This window comes from Osmerus mordax, chromosome 16 (genome assembly GCF_038355195.1).
Source record: "Osmerus mordax isolate fOsmMor3 chromosome 16, fOsmMor3.pri, whole genome shotgun sequence".
NCBI classification, from domain to species: domain Eukaryota; kingdom Metazoa; phylum Chordata; class Actinopteri; order Osmeriformes; family Osmeridae; genus Osmerus; species Osmerus mordax.
The window spans coordinates 230,837-252,793 of record NC_090065.1 but is presented as its reverse complement, the minus strand read 5'-3'; the positions used below and the strand labels follow the sequence as shown (position 1 = coordinate 252,793).

Here is a 21,957-nt window from a genome sequence, read left to right as displayed (position 1 = left end):
CAGCTGGGCCCCAGTGCTGCCCCACTAGCTGGGCCCAAGTACTTCCCCACTAGCTGGGTCCAGGTACTAACCCACCAGCTGGGCCCAGGTATTTCCCCATCTGGGCCCAAGTATTGCCCCACTAGCTGGACCCAGGTAATGCCACTATGTTTACAGACAGCTGTTTACAATCAAACAAGTTGATTTCACCATCTGTCTTTTAGTCGACACTTCAATGTCCAGGACAGATAACCTGGGCTGCATGTGTGTCTGTGGCAACATGCCACCAGGTCTTTAACTACTAAAACACACAAAACATTTTGTTTAACAGCCAGCATGTCTCTTGAGAGTCTTCATATTCAGCTGTCTGGTCTGGAGGACCCAGCTGGTCTGATCCCTGACCCTGGGCTTCCTTTTAGCCCTGGCTTTGAGGGGTGTTAGCACCTAGCAGTCAGGGACAGAATCAACACACTACTAAATATGAATCAACTGGAAAAGCAGAAAGCCAGCTGATTCAGATATTGTAGTGTGTTGATTCTGTCCCTAACTAAGGTGCTATGTCATTCATGAGTTGTAATGAAAGAGATTGTTTATGAGAGTCATTGATGACTGTTTTACCTGATTCTCTTTGCATGTTACAAACTGCACTTCAACAAGCCTTGCTGTAATTTAAATGTTTTGCTTTTATTGAGTAGGCTATTTAAGTATACATGCACCTGTAACCTGAAGCAGAACCCTAGGCATATAGACGAACTAGGATATCCAAACGGTCTCCCTAATGCTGGGTACACACGACATGATAAGGCTGATTTGGGGCTGATTACCCCCTTCCGACAATCCTAGATTATGACCCGATTATCTACAGATTATTTTATCAGATTTTCCCTTGGTGTGAGGTGTGTTAAGAGTGACCGAACGTCGGAGCCGCCCCGATATTTACGATCAGAAATCCTGATGTGTGGGGGGAGCAAAACGGTTAAGTCTAGGATTTTTTTCGTCTTCGAAAATCATAAAAGATAAAAAAAAAAATTTTAGTGTGTACCGAGCATGAGGACACACTATTTAGACATGACGCGGTATGGGATTTCTTACAGTCACTGTAGTGGCGTGAAAGGAAAGCCAACCAGATATTGTAGGAGCGTCAACAGGAAGGACACTCCGTACCTATGGCAACTACTACTACTCTGAAATGTGCATTTGAGGACATTGCCCCCAGGCAGCGACGGTGTTCTCCACCCACGGCAGCTATATTGTAATATACTGTATTTTATTTCTGAGTAGCTGACAACTTCATGAGCGTTGCACGTGCATTGGACTGCAATGTCGGCACCCTACACAGGAACGAGACACAGTTATGCTTCAAATATGCAAAACCAGTTTCAGCCGCACAGTTTGGCAATCCCTTACAGTACGTTTGTTGAGCTAAACCCTTTAAAATATATGTGGATCAAAAACAGTTCTTTCAATTATGCTTTTTATATAAAAACGTTTAAAAAGCGGACGAAAAACGATTGCCTGTACTGTGTATCTGCTTACAACTGAAAAAGTATGTCAAGCTCATAGTATAATTATGTATTTTTCTTGTGTAAAGGCTTCTGTCTTTGTATCTTTGCAGTACTATTTGTAAATGAAATTATATTAAATATAAATCAAAGCAAAGATATGACCCGTCTCCTTGCCTACAATGTTTTGAATTTCCTTCGGCTTCAATAAAGTTTGTTGGGCTGTGGCTCCACCTGCCGGCGTTACCTGACGCCAAGTTAATGACAACGAATGTTCTGAAATAATGTTTAAGCTAGGTTACACGTGATAAAATATCTGTTGACGATTAATTGGCTTTTTTTCATGTGTGTAAAGTATTTCAACTGGTCTCAGACTCTTATACTTAACGTTGAATGATTGTAAAGTTGCCACAAGGGGGTGAGAGTGCCGTGGCGTGCCTCATATTTTGCTCCTGTTAGTAACATATCCAAAGTCTAACCTAGTGGACATTGCGGTCTGCCGGTGTGAGTGCGGGGTTACGCTGTAACGTTTGACCTACCAATAATGTTAACTCTTTACAATTACGATCTTCACATTTTACATGATCCTGCCATTATGGCACTTGTAATGGTGGTTTCAGTAAATACAATGTTGTTAAGACATTGACGATAGTTTGAGAGCTAGACATTAAACCCGGACTTTTGAAATGCTTGAACCAGGTGTATGTGGCTTTGACGTCACCTCCCAGCATGCACTGCGGCCGCTGGGAGCAGTAGCTGGAAGCTCGAGCTCGTTACCACAGAGCCGCGGCGGCAACAGGAGACGGAGAGCCAAACACTAGTTCCACTCCATGTGACATATAGTGAACCTTTAAGCACACAGACATCACTTTAATATGTAGCTCGGGGTTCCTGCATACTCCTATCGAGGCTTTTGAGTGTCTTTGAATCACCCAGTTTTCATTTTGGAGGATTCCTCCCCCGTCCGCCGTATCGTACCGAACAGGCAATGACAACGGCTTCAGCAACTCCGCAGCAGATGAGAGACCGGCTGCTTGAGGCCATCGATAGCCACAGCAATGTAAGCAAGCGTCTGCTCAACTAGCCCCGATATAGGCTACTTGCTTAGTTACAAAGGAACATTAACAAAGAATAGTTTCATTATGTTTGAGAGTGAAAAACAACACAATTGTCCCGTTATATCATAACTAGCTAGCTTGCTAACTAGATGGCAATGGTTAGGCTAGCCAAGTTAATATGTGTTGACACTTGTCTGACGTTAGTTATGCTAGCTAGCAAGGCAGTGAGCTTGTTAACCGCTGTACTGGGTGAGCTGGGTTGGTTAGAGTAGCATTCGTAGCATACCCAGGTTAGCTGCTGTTTTCCTCGTTCAAAGCTATTGTATTAGATTTGTTAAGTGCCTTAGTTAGCTGACAACGTGTATAAGCCTAGCAAGGTATTTACCACACCGGTATTCAACTACCTAGTTAATTTACCTAAAATGACCTTAAAACATGTAAATCGGCGTAATGTTTACCATGACTAGCTAGCTAACGCGCTAACGTTACCTTCCGCCCATCCCAAGTTGACTTTTCCTGTCATACACATTTGGTTGGATGCTATCAGAAGGTGGAATGTACTTCACATTTATGTAACTACTACATTAACACACCACAGACTGTTTATTTCCTGCCATGTTTTATTTGACGTTGTGAAACGAGGGAGTCATGAGATGCCAAACAAATGTTAATTAGCTATGTAGTTGACAAAGCTAGTTAGCTTACTAGCAAGCTCATCAACTCAACATGTCTGTATAGTAAGTCTAGTAAATGTTCAATGTCGATGATCAGTTGTCTGGGTCGATGATCAGTTGTCTGAAAGGATATTGCTATGGGATATTTAGCTAGTTGAACAGTTGTCAGATTAGCATGTTGTTTACCAGGCTACTTACGGTATTGCAACCTAGTATAACCAAGTGAACTTGTGTGGTCAGAAGTTTACTTCTAGTTAGCTAACTTCCTTTTCATAGCTACAGGAAATGGAGTCCTTGATTATTGTGATCAGCACACACTTGTCTTATGCTACAAATGCTACAAAATGTTATCTTATCAAATGTGTTTTTTGCAGATTCACAACATGGTGGCTGTATTAGAAGTAATCACCTATTTGGAGAAGTACCCCATTACCAAAGAAGCACTTGAGGTGAGACAACAGGCCCTTTAGCATCTGATGGAATAATCTATTCACTGAGCTATACCCATGATGGTTGTCTTGTGCCAGTTGTGAGGGTGGTAACAGGTTGATGTAAACATCCCTCTGCAGGAGACGCGGCTGGGGAAGCTGATCAACGACGTGAGGAAGTGTAGTGGAGATGAGGACCTGGCGCGCCGTGCCAAGAAGCTGCTGCGCAGCTGGCAGAGGCTGATCCAGCCAGGGGCGGAGCCAGCCCGGGGGGGAGGAGCCTCCACACCCTCCACAGCCAATGGTGGGGCTCACCCCTGCCGGACAGAAGTCCCTCCCCCCGTGTCGCTGGCAGGAAGGGGTGTGTCGCTGGCCGGAAGGGGCGGGCCGGAGGTGCGAGTCCGACATGACGTCCACAACACCTACTCCCCGAAGGCGGAGAAATCGAGCCGTAAGCGTCGGGGCGCCTCGCCTCCTGCCAAGCTGCCCAGGACCCTCGAGCACCACTCCTCCTCGCCACTGACCAATGGGGTCGCCAGGAGCCCCGGGGCTCCGCCTGAGGGGGCTTTGCCTGAGCGGGCCTGGACAGAACCACAGCTTGACCAGGACAAGCACAGCAGGATCCCAGTGAACGCTGTGAAGCCGCGCCCCAGCTCCCCCAGCAGCCCGCGGGCCCCTGGTGCCCTGGCGCTGCCGACAGCTGCACTGGACGAGGGGGTTGATGCCTACCAGACAGGGGGCGGGGCCTGCCAGACAGGGGGCGGGGCCTGCCAGACAGGGGGCAGGGCCTATCAGGCCCGTAGCCCGCGCTGCCTCTCCTCCAGCCCCCGCAGTGCAAGACAGGAGACTCTTTCTAAACGCTCTCTAACCAACACCCCCCGAGGCCCAAGCCCCTCCCAGCCCTCAGCCTCCCCTGCCAGGGTGCCCTGTGTGGAGGGGCCCCCCTCGGCCCCCACGCACACACACTGGTCCAGTTCCTTAGACAATAACTCCCCTTACAACACCACCACACTGGACCCCCCCTCTGTCTCCCTGTCCCCCACTTCCTCACACACGCCTGATGGCTGTCCGCCCCTCCGCCCCTCGCCCCCCCCCCCCCTCCTCTGGGAGCCCTGCCCCCTCAGACAGGAAGCGGAGGAGGAAGTACCGCTCCAGAGACTACTCTGTGAACCTGGGGGGCCAGAACACAGACGCCACCAAGCCCGTCAGGCTAAAGGAACGCAGGATCACCTTTGACCCTGTGACGGGACAGATCAAGCCCATGGTGCACAGAGAGCCCTCCCACTCAGATGTGGCCCCCAGCCCGCCCCCCCCTGAACTCCAGCCCAGGACAGAGAGGACCCTGCATCCCCCTGCCCCCGCCCCCTCTCCGACCCCCAGCACCTTCCAACACACAAACTGGAAGGAGCTTTCCCGTAACGAGATCATCCGGTCATACCTGAGCCTCCAGAGCAGCGTCCTCACCTCCTCCGGGACTCCCAGCACTCAATCCCTCCTGTCTGGCTGCCTTCGTCAGGAGGACAGCCAGGCCCGGGAGGGCAGGAAGACCCACGTGCTGCAGACCACCGGCTCGGCCTCTGGGCGGGAGGGGGGGGAGGTGAAGGGGGAGGAGGTGAGCAGGGTACACACGCAGCACTGGCCCGGGGTCAACGGCTGCTACGACACTCAAGAGGTCTGGTACGACTGGACACAGTGCATCTCCCTGGACCCCCACGGGGACGAGAGCAGACTCCACATCCTGCCCTACGTCTGCCTGGACTGAGACGGGGGCACTGGCCTGGCCTGGCCAGGTTTGATCTGCCTAATCTAGCCTGACCCTGGCCAGAGTGTCTGAACGGGGCTGGGAGGAGAGGAGGAGATGAAGAGGAACTGTGTTGTTGTCAAACAAGGGCTGTTTCTGTTGTGATGAGGCACCCGGTTTGCAGAGTGCTGCTACTAGTGAATGGGGGGTGGGCTTACCGCAGTTACAAGAAGCTTTATGTGAGATAAAGAATAAATTATAAGTTCTTATCATGTATCATCTATTTATTTGACCTTTTCTTTGTTTTGTTTTGAGGTTAATGGTTTACTGATTCAACCCTGTTTGAGCTGTATAATCTCTTAGTGTTCACCTGAGCAGGTGTTGTGTCAGCTGTCTCTAGGGTTGGCCAGGTGTACTCCTCTCCTCACGGCGCCTAGCAACCACAGCCAGCTACTCCTCACCAATGATGCCCTAGCAACCATGTTTCTTTTTCCAAAAAGTGATCAGTCCATCCTTCCTCCTTTGATAAATGTCAGAATGTTTAGATTTCTGACCAATTAAGATCACTGTTGTAAAACTGACCGGTTTCTTCGTTTACATAGAAGACGTTTGGGTCAGGGTTTGTGTGATCTAAGGAGACATGGCCAGAGGGGGGCTGTGTCCCAGAGGGGGGGGCTGTGTCCCAAAGGGGGGGGCTGTGTCCCAAAGGGGGGGGCTGTGTCCCAGAGGGGGGGGGGCTGTGTCCCAGAGGGGGGGGCTGTGTCCCAGAGGGGGGGGGGCTGTGTCCCAGAGGGGGGGGGCTGTGTCCCAGAGGAGGGGGGCTGTGTCCCAGAGGGGGGCTGTGTCCCAGGGGGGTGCTGTGTCCCAGAGGGGGGTGCTGTGTCCCAGAAGGATGCTGTGTCCCAGAGGGGGCTGTGTGTGTTTCTACCAATGTGCCTTCCATGTCTGGATTTGCTTCCACAGAGCTACCTAGCCAGGACCCAGGTCTGTATGATTCCTAATGCCATGTCTGATCACCTGGGGAATGCACCGTTCTGCTCAACGCTTGCCTGGGTGGAGGGGGTCTTTGCCCTGGGGGGAGGGGGGCACTGCCAGAGGAAGAGACTGTGCTCTGGGGGGTGTGACCAGACCCCCCCCTCCCCTTGGGGGTGTGACCAGACCCCCGCCCTCCATTGGGGGTGTGACCAGAAGATGGACTAACCCCCCCCCCCCTCCATTGGGGGTGTGACCAGAAGATGGACTAACCCCCCACCCTCCATTGGGGGTGTGACCAGAAGATGGACTAACCCCCCACCCTCCATTGGGGGTGTGACCAGAAGATGGACTAACCCCCCCCCTCCATTGGGGGTGTGACCAGAAGATGGACTAACCCCCCACCCTCCTGAGCAGCTCAGTTTGATTGAGATTTCTTTATTTGTTCAGTGTTCAACATTTCTGTTGTTTTGAAAAAATAAAGTAATCTAAATTCTCTCATGGTGTGGTTGGTTGGGTGTTTTTTGTAATGCTGATACACTTAGTCCATTAGAAGCCTGTCTTTATGAGATGCGAGTGTGTTTACCAGTAAGTGAGGCAGGAGAGGAAAGATCTGTGCAGTACTGCAGGAGTCCACAGGGGGGAGGCCTTTGGGTTTGCAGTTTCTAAGAAGTGTATGGTGGGTAGGGTTTTTAATCAGCAAAATGACCATTACAACTCATAAACCAGATGTCACAAGAACCTGACATGCTAACTTGATGTCATACTAACCTGAAGTCATAATTAACATGACTAGCTTAACATCATGCTATCCTGATGTCATGCTAACTTATCATGCTATCCTGATGTCATGCTAACTTATCATGCTATCCTGATGTCATGCTAACCTGCCTGGGTGAAAACCTGTCTGATGTGAGACAAGGCCTCTGCCCTCCACATGACCTCACGAAGAACACATGCATCATCACCACACATACTCACCTGCTCTCCTCCTCTCCTAGCTGCTTTCCTCCTCCCTCACCACCTCCTCATCATGTTCTATCTTCATCTCCTCTCCACTTCCACTCCTCCCAGTACCTCTTCTCCTTCCACTCACCTCCTATCCTCCCCCTCTCCTCTCACCTCCTATCCTCCTCCCCCTCTCCTCTCACCTCCTATCCTCCCCCTGTCCTCTCACCTCCTATCCTCTCACTTCCTATCCTCCTCTCCTCTAACATCCTATCTCCCTCTCCTCTCACCTCCAGCCTCCTCCCCCTCTCCTCTCTCATCCTATCCCCCTCTCCTCTCACCTCCTATCCTCCTCCCCCTCTCCTCTCTCATCCTATCCTCTCACCTCCTATCCTCCTCCCCTTCTCACCTCCTATTCCCCTCTCATCTCACCTCCTATCCTCCTCTCACCTATCCTCCTCTCACCTCCTATCCTCCACTCACCTCCTATCCTCCTCCCTCTCACCTCCTATCCTCCTCTCACCTCCTACCCTCGTCTCCTCTAACATCCTATCTCCCTCTCCTCTCACCTTCAGCCTCCTCCCCCTCTCCTCTCTCATCCTATCCCCCTCTCCTTTTACCTATCCTCCTCCCCCTCTCCTCTCACCTCCTATCCTCCTCTCACCTCCTATCCTCCTCTCCTCTCACATCCTATCGTCCTCTCACCTCCTATCCTCCACTCACCTCCTATCCTCATCCCCCTCTCCTCACCTCCTATCCTCCTCTCCTCTCACATCCTATCGTCCTCTCACCTCCTATCCTCCTCTCTTCTCACCTCCTATCCTCCTCTCAACTTCTATCCCCCTCTCTAACATCCTATCTCCCTCTCCTCTCACCTCCAGCCTCCTCCCCCTCCCCCTCATCCTATCCCCCTCTCCTCTCACCTCTTATCCTCCTCCCCCTCTCCTCTCACCTCCTATGCTCCTCTCACCTCCTATCCTCCTCCCCCTCTCACCTCCTATTCCCCTCTCCTCTCACCTCCTATCCCCCTCTCACCTCCTATCCCCCTCTCATCTCACCTCCTATCCTCCTCTCACATCCTATCGTCCTCTCACCTTCTATCCTCCACTCACCTCCTATCCTCCTCCCCCTCTCCTCTTATCCCCCTCTCCCCTCACCTCCTATCCCCCTCTCCTCTCACCTCCTATCCTCCTCCCCCTCTCCTCTCACCTTCTATCCTCCACTCACCTCCTATCCTCCTCCCCCTCTCCTCTCACCTCCTATCCCCCTCTCCCCTCACCTCCTATCCCCCTCTCCCCTCACCTCCTATCCCCCTCTCCTCTCACCTCCTATCCTTCTCTCACCTCCTATCCCTCTCTCACCTCCTATCCTCCTCCCCCTCTCCTCTCACCTCCTATCCTCCTCTCACCTCCTATCCCTCTCTCACCTCCTATCCTCCTCCCCCTCTCCTCTCACCTCCTATCCCTCTCTCACCTCCTATCCTCCTCCCCCTCTCCTCTCACCTCCTATCCTCCTCCCCTAATTAATGTGTGGTGGCTGTACATGCAAGGTGTGGCTGGTGTTGACAGCATAGCTGGGCCTGTACAGGTCTGGATCTGGCCCAAGTTCCAAAACTGAGAAATGTGACAAGGAACTCCACTGGCTAGTTCACATAGTCAACCTCAACAGTTTCATGCCCATATTTAAACAATTATATCTAAATACATGTTTAAACGTTCTACACATTTTATGCTGATTTCACAACATTCTCGTCATTCCAAACGGCTCACAGCCCTGGAATGAGTTGCGCCTCTGTGTTGTTTACACTAAGGTTCAATGGTGATATGATAACGTCATCCAGTAGCTTTTGTATTTCGGTAGTTACTCCAAATTCTCCTGACTCAAGAACCCCCCCGGCTCCCCGTCTGACGGGTCGGGCGGGCCTCGAGGGTACTCCCACCAGTCAGGAATGCGGGACTTTCCTTCCATATAAGGAGTTTTTGATATCAATCACAGCACGCGAGCTGAAGAGGAGGCGGAGCCTCGGATCGATTAACGAAGCGTTCTAACTCCGGTAAGAGTTTTAATTGGTGGAAAGAAAAGAGAAAGGAAGTATTTAGTTCACTCACGGAGTTTCATTGGAAGAGAAACAAAAATAGAAGTTTACCTCCATCTTTGCTAAAAGCGGTAACATTTCAGTCTACTAGCAGGACAGTCCAGTGAAAAGTCTAAAAGTGTAAAAACAATGTCGGGCTTTAATAGAGGACCTGCCTACGGGTTTTCCGCCGAAGTAAAGAGCAAGGTAAGAATCAGAAGTTAGTAAAAAAAAAAAGTTTCAATAAAACAGGATGTTTAATTGTTATAATAGTCTAACTGTTTTTAAATCAAATTAATAGACCGGGAGTAGAATAGCCTACTATTATATCCATTAACAGCCTATGTTGTTGTTCCTTTCACGTGTCTACAGGTCTACCAGGAAATGTTTTATTTAGTAGCCTACTGTAGTCCAATTTAATGAAAACATTGAATTGTTAACTTTTCTGTCAATGTGTGAAGGAAGACGTCCTTGAGTTTAGTCTTTACAAGAATGTGGGCCTCATTGGTGAGCGCTTTAAAAGTGGTTCATGGGCGTTGTCCTAAATGGCAGTTTCGGCTGAATGTCGCGGTAGCGGGGGAAGTGTTCGGTAGAACGGCTAGTTTTGTTATCAGTCACCTGTGTCAGCTGATCAAGGATGACGGCATCATCTTCCCCCGGTGTCCCATTTATGAACCTAGGCTATAGTTAGAACAGATAAGGACACAGGAAGAGAATATAAAGCTTTCAAATTATTGTATTTGTTATAAAGCTTCGAGCAGGAGGGGTATATGTCAGACTTGGGATTCTAGAATCCTCATAAACAGTGAGTCAGCCTGAAGTTCGACTAAACAATAACAAGACAGCTGTCCTGGACGGAGTAGGTCTAGGTCTGATTTCCGCAGAGCAAATAGGCGCAAGTTCCCGGTGGCGTCATTGACAACGACCCATATGCATGAGGGCTTTGCTGCGATGTTAGAAGGACGTCCAGTCTCCAGTACTGCACACGTGTACAGACCAGAACCCATGTGAACTTCAGAAAGCCGTTCTGGCTGGGCCCTCAGAACACAGTGTTCTGCATGTGAGGTGATTCCTGGTCCCTCCCTGCTGCTGAGGTTAGCGGAGCAGAGAGCACAAGAACATCTCTGGCATTTCCTGTCAGTGTGACATATAGGAAGTTCTGTGAAATGTGAGGTATTGTAGGAAAGACCCCCTTATACACCTCTGGTGAACGGGACTCATATGTTTGCATGTATAGTGTAGGCTGGTATCATCTCTATTATATAGTAGCATCTCTAGCATACAGATTGCTATATCTCTAGCAGTATATAATCTCTAGCAGCATATTCACTGTAATAATCTCTTGCATCAAAAAGAGATGGTGTCATGGCTGACTGTTCAGAGGAGAGAGATGAGGTGCAGAACAGAGAAATAGGGCCCTTATAAGAGTGACTGACCTCTGACCCCTGACACCTAGATTGCTCAGAAGTACGACTCTCAGAGGGAGGAGGAGCTGAGGGTCTGGATTGAGGACGTGACCGGCTGTTCCGTCGGAGACGACTTCCAGAAAGGCCTGAAAAATTGAGTCATTTTGTGCAAGTGAGCACCCACCTCTCATCCTATATCTCACTCTACAGTGTTTCCTCTAGGTTTACAGCTGTGGGGGGGGGGGGGGGGGGGGGGGGGGGGGGGGGAATGACAAGGAATGTCATTTCTGTAGAGACAGAAATGCATTCCGTCGTGTAAATAAGGATAGGATATTTTTTTTTTACTTGACCTTCCAGGGTCAAGGGTTCAACCTAGTAAACTATTCCCCTCTCCTTCACTCATCCTCCCCCCCCCCCCCCTCCTTCTCCCCCCCCTCCCCTCTCCCCCCCTCTCTCCCCTCCCTTCCCCCCCTCTCCCCTTCCCACCCCTCTCTCTCTCCCCTTCCCCCCCCTCTCTCCCCTTTCCCCCCCCCCTCTCTCCCCTTCCCCCCCTCTCTCCCCTTTCCCCCCCCCTTCTCCCCTTCCCCCCCCTTCTCCCCTTCCCCCCCTCTCTCACCTCCCCCCCTCTCTCTACCACCCCTCTCCCCTTCCTCCCCCCTCTCTCCCCTTCCCCCCCCCCTCTCTCTACCCCCCCTCTCTCCCCCCCTCTCTCCCCTCCCCCCCCTCTCTCCCCTTCCCCCCCTCTCTCTACCCCCCCCCTCTCCCCTTCTCCCCCCTCTCTCCCCTTCCCCCCCTCTCTCTAACCCCCCCTCTCTCCCCTTCCCCCCCCCCCTCTCTCTACCTCCCCTTCTCTCCCCTTCCTTTCCCCCACTCCCTCTCTTCTCCCAGCCTGATCAACAAACTCCAACCTGGCTCTGTAAAAAGATAAACCAGTCCTCCATGAACTGGCACCAGGTGAGCAGTCTGTGAGTTAGTGTGTGTGCGTACGTGACAACATGTTGGGGTGTGTTTGTGTTATCTTGAGGTCTGTACTTCAGTGTTGCAAAGAAAACGTGCTCCTTTCCAAGTGGAGAGAGAAGAAGTAGTCTAGCTCTCTTCTCTGGTCTGAGCTCTGTGTGGCCTGGTTGGTAGATGTGTTTGCGTTGTTGATGTGATGATGATGTTGTGTGATGATGATGTTGTGTGCTGGCTGTAGCTGGAGAACCTGACCAACTTCATCAAAGCAATCACCATGTACGGTCTGAAACCCCACGACATCTTTGAGGCCAACGACCTGTTTGAGAGCGGCAACATGACCCAAGTCCAGACCACACTGCTGGCCCTGGCAGGCATGGTGAGACACACACACACCACACACATGAACACCACACACACATTACATTTACATTTATTCATTTAGCAGACGCTTTTATCCAAAGCGACTTCCAAGAGAGAGCTTTACAAAAGTGCATAGGTCAATGATCATAAACAACGAGATAGCCCTAAAAACATTTTGAGTAGCCACACACACCACACACATGAACACCACACACACACACATGAACACACTGCTGTTTGTCTGCAGGCTAAGACCAAGGGTCAGCTGTCCAGAGTGGACATCGGAGTAAAGTATGCTGACAACAGGAGAGAGCCTTCGATGACGAGAAGATGAAGGCTGGACAGTGTGTGATTGGACTACAGGTACAGAGACAGTGTGTGATTGATGACAGGTACAGAGACAGTGTATGATTGGACTACAGATACAGAGACAGTGTGTGATGGACTACAGGTACAGAGACAGTGTGTGATTGGACTACAGGTACAGAGACAGTGTGTGATTGGATGACCACAGTAGATACTGACTGTACGAGGATAAAGGACGTTGATTGAACTGAACTAAACTGTGTTTGTGTGTGTGTATAGATGGGCACCAACAAGTGTGCCAGCCAGGCGGGCATGAATGCCTACGGCACAAGGAGGCACCTGTACGACCCCAAGGCCCACATCCTGCCCCCCATGGACAACTCCACCATCAGCCTGCAGATGGGAACCAACAAGGGGGCCAGCCAGGTAGGCCTGCTACTATGACATGCTCTCCCTCCTCCCTCCTCAAGGTAACCTCCCTCTCTTTCTCTCCCTCCTCACTCCTCAAGGTAACCTCCCTCTCTTTCTCTCCCTCCCCTCCCTCCCCAGGCGGGGCATGACAGCCCCAGGGACACGGCGTGCCATCTACGACCAGAAGCTGGGCATGGATAAGTGTGACAACAGCACCATGTCGCTGCAGATGGGCTCCAACCAGGGAGCCAGCCAGCGTGGACAGAACTTTGGGCTGGGCCGCCAGATCTACGACGCCAAGTACTGCCCCAAGAACCAGGAGGGGGGCGGGGATAACGAAGCGGGGGCCAGGGAGTACGTCCCTGACTACCATGACGAGGGTTACCAAGGATACCAGCAGGAGGAGGCGGTGGTATACCAGGAGGAGGGGCCAGAGTATTAGGAAGTTCGGAATGCAGAATGTCAACATTAGTGTTTGATCACAGATAATTTGAAGAGTGTCATTTAACACTGGGAGTTTTCATTTTACTTGTTGAGTGTTTATATGTCTCCTCTCAAGAGATGAACCTGTATAAATACTCCCTGTTGTTAAATTAACATTTGGAAATGGTGTGTGATGTATATCTATAGGTCCATAGGTCCAGGCTCTGCTGTGATGTTGCCCGTGTGATTGAAGGTAATTCCAAATGTACCACAGAAGGAATGCACAGCAGGTTGCCAGCGTAGATTTTTATATTCTGAACACGTGGTCATTTCAGTGTTTTTATAATGTTGCCACTATTTTATGACCAGGCTCACACTTCTCCCTGGTGAGAGGCCTACAGCCCCTCTCTGGTGAGAGGCCTACAGCCCCTCCCTGGTGAGAGGCCTACAGCCCCTCCCTGGTGAGAGGCCTACAGCCCCTCTCTGGTGAGAGGCCTACAGCCCCTCCCTGGTGAGAGGCCTACAGCCCCTCCCTGGTGAGAGGCCTACAGCCCCTCTCTGGTGAGAGGCCTACAGCCCCTCTCTGGGTCTGTTTGAACATGAAGGCCGTAGTTATACTCGCTGGGTCCATATTGACTCATGCTAATCCAGTCTGATTCCAACAGCTGTTTTTATTGATATTATGAGAAAGTGGATCTGTGTCTATGGCTGGAATAGATGCATTCATCCTTGTATTTAAATCATATTATAAACTGTAAACATTTTATATTTGTTTATAAACAGATGTGAACAAGAATGTGAATTTGTTACACCTGCTTGTGTTCAGTATAGCATTCATTGAAATGAATGACAGATCTTAAGACCAACGGAGAAAATCTTGTTTGGAGAAACAGGTCCACATTCCACCCTGAATAGGGTTAGGGTTAGTGGAATGTGGACCTGTTTGGACCCTAATCCTAGGGAGAACATGAAGACTTTCTGTTGGGTCATTTTACATGGAATCAGTGGTTGATGAGAGGACAAAGTTGCATTTGAACTGAATCTTATCAAGTAATTATTTGTGTTTTATTCCGTAAACATGAGAAGGGAAGCCAGCTGTTACAACCTTGAGGGGTCAGTGGTAGGGACAGTGGTGGGGTCAGTCAAAGGAGGGGTCAGAGTTATTATGGATGAATTTGTTCACTTGATGATGGGAACATTGTTCAAGTTGGATTGTGAATAAAGTGTAATAGAGTAAGTGATGTCTGTTGAGCCTGCCTGGTCAGAGGGTCACATCATAGAAGAGCCACACACACACACACACACACAGTAACAGCCCTACACATATATCCCTTCCCCCCTCTAACTACACCCACAGTTCCACCAGTTGGATACAAACTACAAAGATAGATATGGATACAAATGTAGCCTATTGTATATGTATATACAGGGAGTCAGTATGAATTTACCAGGGGACTTCCAGAGTTTCCCAGCCATGTGTAGAGTCATCTCTTCAAGGAGGTGACTATGGATGTAAAGTCATCTCTTCAAGTAGGTGACTATGGAAGATTCTGCAATCTCACCATATGAACATCAATGAGCGGTAAAATGATTTTTCATAAAGCGCAGTGCTGTTAAAACTGCAGTACTTTTAGTATTTAAATATTATTAGCATCTTCATGGTCAGTTAAGTTTTTAACTGCAATTAAATTCGCCTTTTACTCTCGTAAATTAAATAGGTAAAAGTAAATTCAATCAGAATCAGAATGGGATTTATTCGCCATGAAAGTTTGCACAGACAAGGAATTTGCTTCGGCAGGAAGGTGCATACAATAAACATATACCTAAAATTTAAATATGTGTACTATCTATACTAAGGGTACATAAACTAGCAGTACTAAGTGGGATTAGAATAGAATTAAATATAAAATAAAATATAAGTTGCCGTAAATTACAATATAAAAATACAAAAATACAAATATAAAAAAAAATACAAATGTACAAGATACCATTTTGTAATGCAGTGCAAAAAGCTGTGTGTTTTAAGCAAGAAGTCATTAGAGTCAGTGTGGTCCCTTGGCCTTGTTGAAGAGGCCAACAGCGGAAGGGAAGAAACTGTTTTTGTGGCATGAGGTATTGGTCCTGATGGACCGCAGCCTTCTGCCGGAGGGGAGTGACTGAAACAGGGAGTGTCCAGGGTGGGAGGAGTCGGCCACAATCTTCCTCGCTCGCCTCTGGGTCCTCGAGGTGTGCAGGTCCTCGAGGGTAGGCAGATTGCAGCCAATCACCTTCTCAGCAGTGCGGATGATACGCTGCAGTCTGCTCTTGTCCTTGGCAGTGGAAGCAGCGTACCAGACGGTGATGGAGGAGGTGAGGATGGACTCAATGATGGCTGAGTAGAAGTGCACCATTGTCTTTGGCAGGTTGAACTTCTTCAGCTGCCGAAGGAAGTACATCCTCTGTTGTGCTTTCTTGATGAGGGAGCTGATGTTCAGTTCCCACTTGAGGTCTTGGGAGAGGATAGTGCCCAGGAAGCGGAAGGACTCCACAGTGTTGACTGGGGAGTCACACAGGGTGATGGGGGTGAGTGGGGCTGTGTTCTTCCTGAAGTCCACAACCATCTCCACTGTCTGAAGAGCATTGAGCTCTAAGTTGTTCTGGCTGCACCAGGTCACCAGGTTGGCCGCTTCCCACCTATAATCAGACTCGTCTCCACCAGAGATGAGCCCAATAAGGGTGGTGTCGTCCGCAAACTTCAGGAGTTTGACGGACGGATGACTGGAGGTGCAGCTGTTGGTGTACAGGGAGAAGAGCAGAGGAGAAAGGACGTAGCCCTGAGGTGATCCGGTGCTGATGGACCGGGAGTCAGAGACTTGTGTTCCCAGCTTAACGCACTGCTTCCAGTCAGACAGGAAGTCTGTGATCCACCTGCAGGTGGAATCAGGCATGTTCAGCTGGGAGAGCTTGTCCTGAAGCAGGGCGGGGATGATGGTATTGAAGGCAGAGCTGAAGTCCACAAACAGGATCCTGGCATAGGATGCTGGGGAGTCCAGGTGCTGTAGGGTGAAGTGGAGGGCCATGTTAACTGCATCGTCCACAGACCTGTTGGCTCTGTAGGAAAACTGCAGGGGGTCCAGTAGAGGGTCAGTGATGGATTTAAGGTGTGCCAGCACCAGGCGCTCGAAAGACTTCATTACCACAGAGGTCAGGGCGACGGGTCTGTAGTCATTATGTCCTGTTGGCCTTGGCTTTTTGGGCACAAGATTAAGAAATGACAAGAATTTATAATGGTCATGTTGTAATTTGTAATTGAAAAGCCTGATGTATTAATTCACAAGAATCCCGAGGCAATGTTTCTTTCCGAAAATGCACAAAAACAAGTTTCCATATTATTATTCCATATATACTACACGCTACACACAGACTGGACACACACTAACCCTACTAGACGCTACACATAGACTGGACACACACACGCACACACACTAACCCTACTTGACGCGACACGTGGCGTAGATGTCTTTTCCAACATCGCCATCTACAGACAGCAATAGAGAAGAGAGAAGGAAGAGAGCCCAAGTCAAGCAAGCACAGGAAGCTGACCTCAACACACCGGATATGAAAGAGGGTCGCGCGATATGAGGATTAACGAGACTTCCGGATGTTCTTTTCTCCGGGAGATCAGACAAGATGGTAGGTACCAGAGAAATCCAGTCACCCTTTCATCAAAATCTTAGTTCATCTGAGCCATATTATAACACCAAAGTAACTGTAAAGCAGACACTTCATGTAAAACACCTCTGCATTCTATCTATTGGTGTATTTTAGGTCAACAGACTACGATTGCCTTATATTGATTGGATTTGGGCTTGGTCAGACGGGGTAGCTAGTTAGCTAGGCTAAAACCTAAAACGATATCGCCATGTTGGTCTTTCAAAGTTAAGAACATGGATTCCGTACGGCACGGATCGCCTCAGTAAACTGTATATTATTCACCACGATGTGGCACAAGTTTTAATAATGAAGGAATACGCTGTGAGTGTCTGCTGTCAGCTCGCGCCTCCGCCTCACAACGTTTTCTCCGTCCCCAGGCGGATACCGAGATCAAGAAGAAGCGGACCTTCAGGAAGTTCACCTTCCGCGGCGTGGATCTGGACCAGCTCCTGGACATGTCCTAGTAAGTGCTGCCGCTCTCCGGAGCTCACGGCCGGACTAAGGCTCTCTAGCCAGCTCGCTCCAGCACGGCCTGATGGTCTAGATACAGATTAGGAAGTTCCTCCTGTAGTCATGAGCTGAAAGTTTGAGGGTATAATCTTGTAACCACTTAATTCGTGAATTTTGTTATTGTTATTTAATTCGTGTGTTTATTAACTCGTCCCTTCTGCAAGCTGCTGATTAAGTAATAAAGGCAGTTTGAAGGGATATCCACCCAACTACCGTTACTGTAGCCAGGTTGCTCCCTGTAGTGTAACTGCTGTATGGTGGAAGCTTCTGGTGTATCAGACTGATTCTGGAACTTCTCTCCTGGCAGCTAATTACTAGTTATTAAATCCAAAACCCCCATTCCCACCATAATAAACTATGGCTGTTTAAAGGTCTTAATTCCCACTTCATCCACTTTATTAGTGTATAACATCAGTTTGGCAGTGTATTGTATCACCATTTACTAGTGGTGTGTGTGTACATATATAAAAATATGACATCCATCTGACTCCCTCCAGTGAGCAGCTGATGCAGCTGTACTGTGCCCGCCAGCGGCGGCGGCTGAACCGGGGGCTTCGCCGCAAGCAGCAGTCCCTCCTGAAGCGACTCCGCAAGGCCAAGAAGGAGGCTCCGCCCATGGAGAAGCCTGAGGTGGTGAAGACTCACTTGAGAGACATGGTCATCCTGCCAGAGATGGTGGGTTCCATGGTGGGAGTCTACAACGGCAAGACCTTCAACCAGGTGGAGATCAAGGTGAGGGGGTACTGGAGGACAGGGTTAATCTGGTATAGTGGGGGGAGGATGAGACGAATGCTGTAGAGGTGATGGCTGGGGTGATGTAAACATTGCATCACCTCAGCCTTGACAGGAGAACGTACATGAGCAGTGCCACACTTTTTAAAAGAAATCCTAACCTTCCGCGCACTTTCTAAATGAGGCTCCTGGTGAGGATGGGGTACGGCCTGTCTAAATGAGGCTCCTGGTGAGGATGGGGTACGGCCTGTCTAAATGAGGCCCCTGGTGAGGATGGGGTACGGCCTGTCTAAATGAGGCTCCTGGTGAGGATGGGGTACGGCCTGTCTAAATGAGGCTCCTGGTGAGGATGGGGTACGGCCTGTCTAAATGAGGCCCCTGGTGAGGATGGGGTACGGCCTGTCTAAATGAGGATGGGGTACGGCCTGTCTAAATGAGGCCCCTGGTGAGGATGGGGTACGGCCTGTCTAAATGAGGCCCCTGGTGAGGATGGGGTACGGCCTGTCTAAATGAGGCTCCTGGTGAGGATGGGGTACGGCCTGTCTAAATGAGGCTCCTGGTGAGGATGGGGTACGGCCTGTCTAAATGAGGCCCCTGGTGAGGATGGGGTACGGCCTGTCTAAATGAGGATGGGGTACGGCCTGTCTAATTGAGGCCCCTGGTGAGGATGGGGTACGGCCTGTTGGGGGGGCTGAGACCTGTTCTGTTTAATGTCATCATATAGCAGATGCTTTCATCCTAATGTATAAATAGTGCAACTAGAAAATGGAGTAGATCAAGGGTCAGAAGTACATGGTTCTAACAGTCTCAACAATGTCTCAATCCTAATAATACAGTACATTTGTCAGGACCAGCTGAGTTTGGTATGTCATTACTCAGACCAGAGGTTGAACAGATCAGCCAGGATGTCAACAACCAGGGAACCAAACACGTGTTCCTGCTGATGCTGCTTGTGATTACACAGGAGGGCGTAGAACAGGAGGGCGTAGAACAGGAGGGCGTAGAACAGGAGGGCGTAGAACAGGAGGGCGTAGAACAGGAGGGCGTAGAACAGGAGGGCGTAGAACAGGAGGGGTTGATCTGAGTTGTCTAGTCTCCTAACCCATCTTCCTTCTGTCCTCCAGCCTGAGATGTGTGGGCACTACCTGGGGGAGTTCTCCATCACATACAAGCCGGTGAAGCACGGGCGCCCTGGCATTGGAGCCACTCACTCCTCCCGCTTCATCCCTCTGAAGTAGAGCAGTCTGTGGAATAATAAAATGTTGCTTTCTCCACTGGTGTGTTTTTCTTGGATACAGTAACTTGTGCTTGAGTTTACCCTAGGTTTTGACCTTATAATGCTAGTGCTTACAGTACGTTACAAGAGGTCAATCTGGAGGTGAGCTTCCCTCTGCTTCAACAGGCCGGACAGAAGACTTAAGCTGATTGGTCAGTGGGACTGAGGTACCTATATAGCCGATTCGCCCACGGAGTCAGGTGGCTCAGCGGTTACGGAATCGGGCTAGTCATCAGAAGGTTGCCGGTTCGATTCCAGGCTGTGCAAAATGTGTCGTTGGTTAAGGCACTAAACCCTACTTGCCTCGGGGGAATGTCCCTGTACTTACTGTAAGTCGCTCTGGATAAGAGCGTCTGCTAAATGACAATGTAAATGTCTTCAAAGGATGGTATGGGCTGGTACTGCATGCAGCTGGGAGTGAAGCCGCACTGTTGCTATGGGAACCTGGAGACTACAGTGAAAATAATCTTATCGGCATAGTGATTTGAGGACAGTAAGCAGTGCTACCGTGACTACCCAGTATAATGTATTTGTACCAGAGCTGTGTGCTGGCATGTATAGTAAACAAGTTGAGGCAGCACTGGAACAGCTCACCCACCAGTGCTTTTAAGGTGTCAACGTAGGTTTGTGTTTTTCCGTATCTTGGTAGGGTACTACGTTTACCAGTCATTCAAGTCTGACCATGTCACACACTACTGTATCAGTGGCAGAGAGCGCAAGACTGAACTTACGTAGATTTTCCTGGTATCAGTACTGTAGAATTACCGAATGTAAATAATCAGCAGGAGTTATTTCAAAAGTTTATTAAAGTAACTCAACAATACACACGACAGCATCAACCTGCTGCTTGTTCGTAACTCATGAACTGACGTAGAATCAGAATTCGGTTTAATCGCCATGTATGTTATACAAACATGGAATTTACTGTGGCAAGGAGGTGCAAAACACTAAACATATACAGATCTTAAATTAAGTAGAAGTACAAAAGTTTAACTATTTCTAAGAACTAAACAATCTAAGAATACAACAATTTAAATATAAAATAAAATATATATAAAAATAAGAATAATGAGCAGCGTGAATGGTCAACATAGTGCAGTCGGATACTTAGATAAAGTGGCTTATGCATACTGAATTGCCATTAAATGGACTTATAATAGTTAAATAAGTGAATGAATGTCAATGGGAGTCCTTGGCCTTGTTGAAGAGGCCAGTAGCAGATGTAAAGAAACACATGCACACAATATCACTATCAATATGTGTATCAATGGAGGCTGTGCGCCGCACATTAAGCCATTACAACACAAGTACTAAACTATTTACATTTAGTCATTTAGCAGACGCTCTTATCCAGAGCGACTTACAGTAAGTACAGGGACATTCCCCCGAGGCAAGCAGGGTGAAGTGCCTTGCCCAAGGACACAACGTCAGTTGGCATGACCGGCCACCTGACTCCCCTATTTAAACAACTTTTTACTTTCACTCCTTAAATTTTTACATAATTTACTTTTTACTTTAAAAAAGTTTCAAAACAAGGTTTGCATCATTGATGAGTAGGCCTATTTGATGAGGACTACTACTGTACTCTACTGTACTCTACTTTGTTTAGGCTTCTCAGTTCTCTCCCTCCTTTCATTGTGTGTGATAAAATTTTCTAAAAATATTTAAAACAAGGCTTTGGAAGGTAAAAAAAACAAAGGTTCAAAAGGCTGAAGAAATTCCCCCCAAAATGTTTGCATCACTGATGAGGGCTCCACTATACACTGATGTACTCTATTGTACTCTGCTTTGTTTAGGCCCAAAAAAGGTACGTTATGGATGAGACAGAGGGAGTTAGTGATGTGGACATGACTGAGAATAGAGACATTCCTGATCATCCATGGCCATATATGAGGGAGATGTTTGAAATTGTCGGCATCAAAAAGGATTCCTGGCGTCTTTAGTGTTTTTTGTTGTTGAAAAAGTGTAATCAGCACTTCCACTTTGACCAGAGGTTTTTTTAAACATGAGTATCTGTACTTCTACTTGAGTGAAGGATGTGTGTACTGTACCATCTTTGATCAGTGGGAGAAGAGGTGTTTTGACCTTTTGATGCAGACGTGACCATGAACCTAACCCTAACCTACTGGCGTTAGGGTTCTGTAGGGTTCCCCCTCACACAGGTTGCACCAGGTGAGCTTCACATGGATGGTGTCCATCCAGAGACCCAACATGTTCAAGGCACCCTGACCCTTCCTCTCCCTCCTATGTGTGAAGACAGGTGAGTTGAGATCTGTGTCTTTCTCAAAGTAATTTTTTCGGGAGCCAGTGGGACAGCCCCTAAACCCTCACAGATTTAGTGAGAACGCTCTTCAAAATCTGTGAGGGATTGGGATTGTGCCACTGGCTCCCGCGCCACACTCCATCGCTGCAGCTCCTTTGTCCTCCAGGGGGCAGTGTTGGTCTTCAGCAGAGAGGCAGGGCCTTATGAGGGGCCGTTAAGGACTTTTTATTTTTATTTAATTTAT

General features: G+C 48.9%; 3 protein-coding genes across 3 annotated transcripts; all 3 read left to right on the top strand.

Moving 5' to 3' along the window:
• The first annotated feature begins 2,275 nt into the window (after positions 1-2,275).
• Positions 2,276-6,024, top strand: crsp7 (cofactor required for Sp1 transcriptional activation, subunit 7). The gene is given in 4 exon segments (XM_067253414.1): positions 2,276-2,541; positions 3,588-3,662; positions 3,783-4,727; positions 4,729-6,024. Coding segments are annotated over 4 exon segments (1,767 nt in total). The 5' UTR covers positions 2,276-2,469; the 3' UTR covers positions 5,404-6,024.
• A 3,334-nt stretch (positions 6,025-9,358) lies between these two features.
• On the top strand, positions 9,359-14,476 carry cnn2 (calponin 2). The gene is given in 9 exon segments (XM_067253498.1): positions 9,359-9,583; positions 10,833-10,954; positions 11,671-11,696; positions 11,699-11,736; positions 11,978-12,115; positions 12,347-12,398; positions 12,401-12,462; positions 12,685-12,839; positions 12,955-14,476. Coding segments are annotated over 9 exon segments (954 nt in total). The 5' UTR covers positions 9,359-9,526; the 3' UTR covers positions 13,259-14,476.
• A 2,355-nt stretch (positions 14,477-16,831) lies between these two features.
• rps15 (ribosomal protein S15) lies at positions 16,832-19,448 on the top strand. The gene is made up of 4 exons (XM_067253248.1): positions 16,832-16,911; positions 17,310-17,395; positions 17,940-18,174; positions 19,299-19,448. The coding sequence occupies exons 1-4, from the start codon at positions 16,909-16,911 to the stop codon at positions 19,410-19,412; spliced, it is 438 nt and encodes a 145-aa protein (XP_067109349.1). The 5' UTR covers positions 16,832-16,908; the 3' UTR covers positions 19,413-19,448.
• The last annotated feature ends 2,509 nt before the right edge of the window (positions 19,449-21,957 follow it).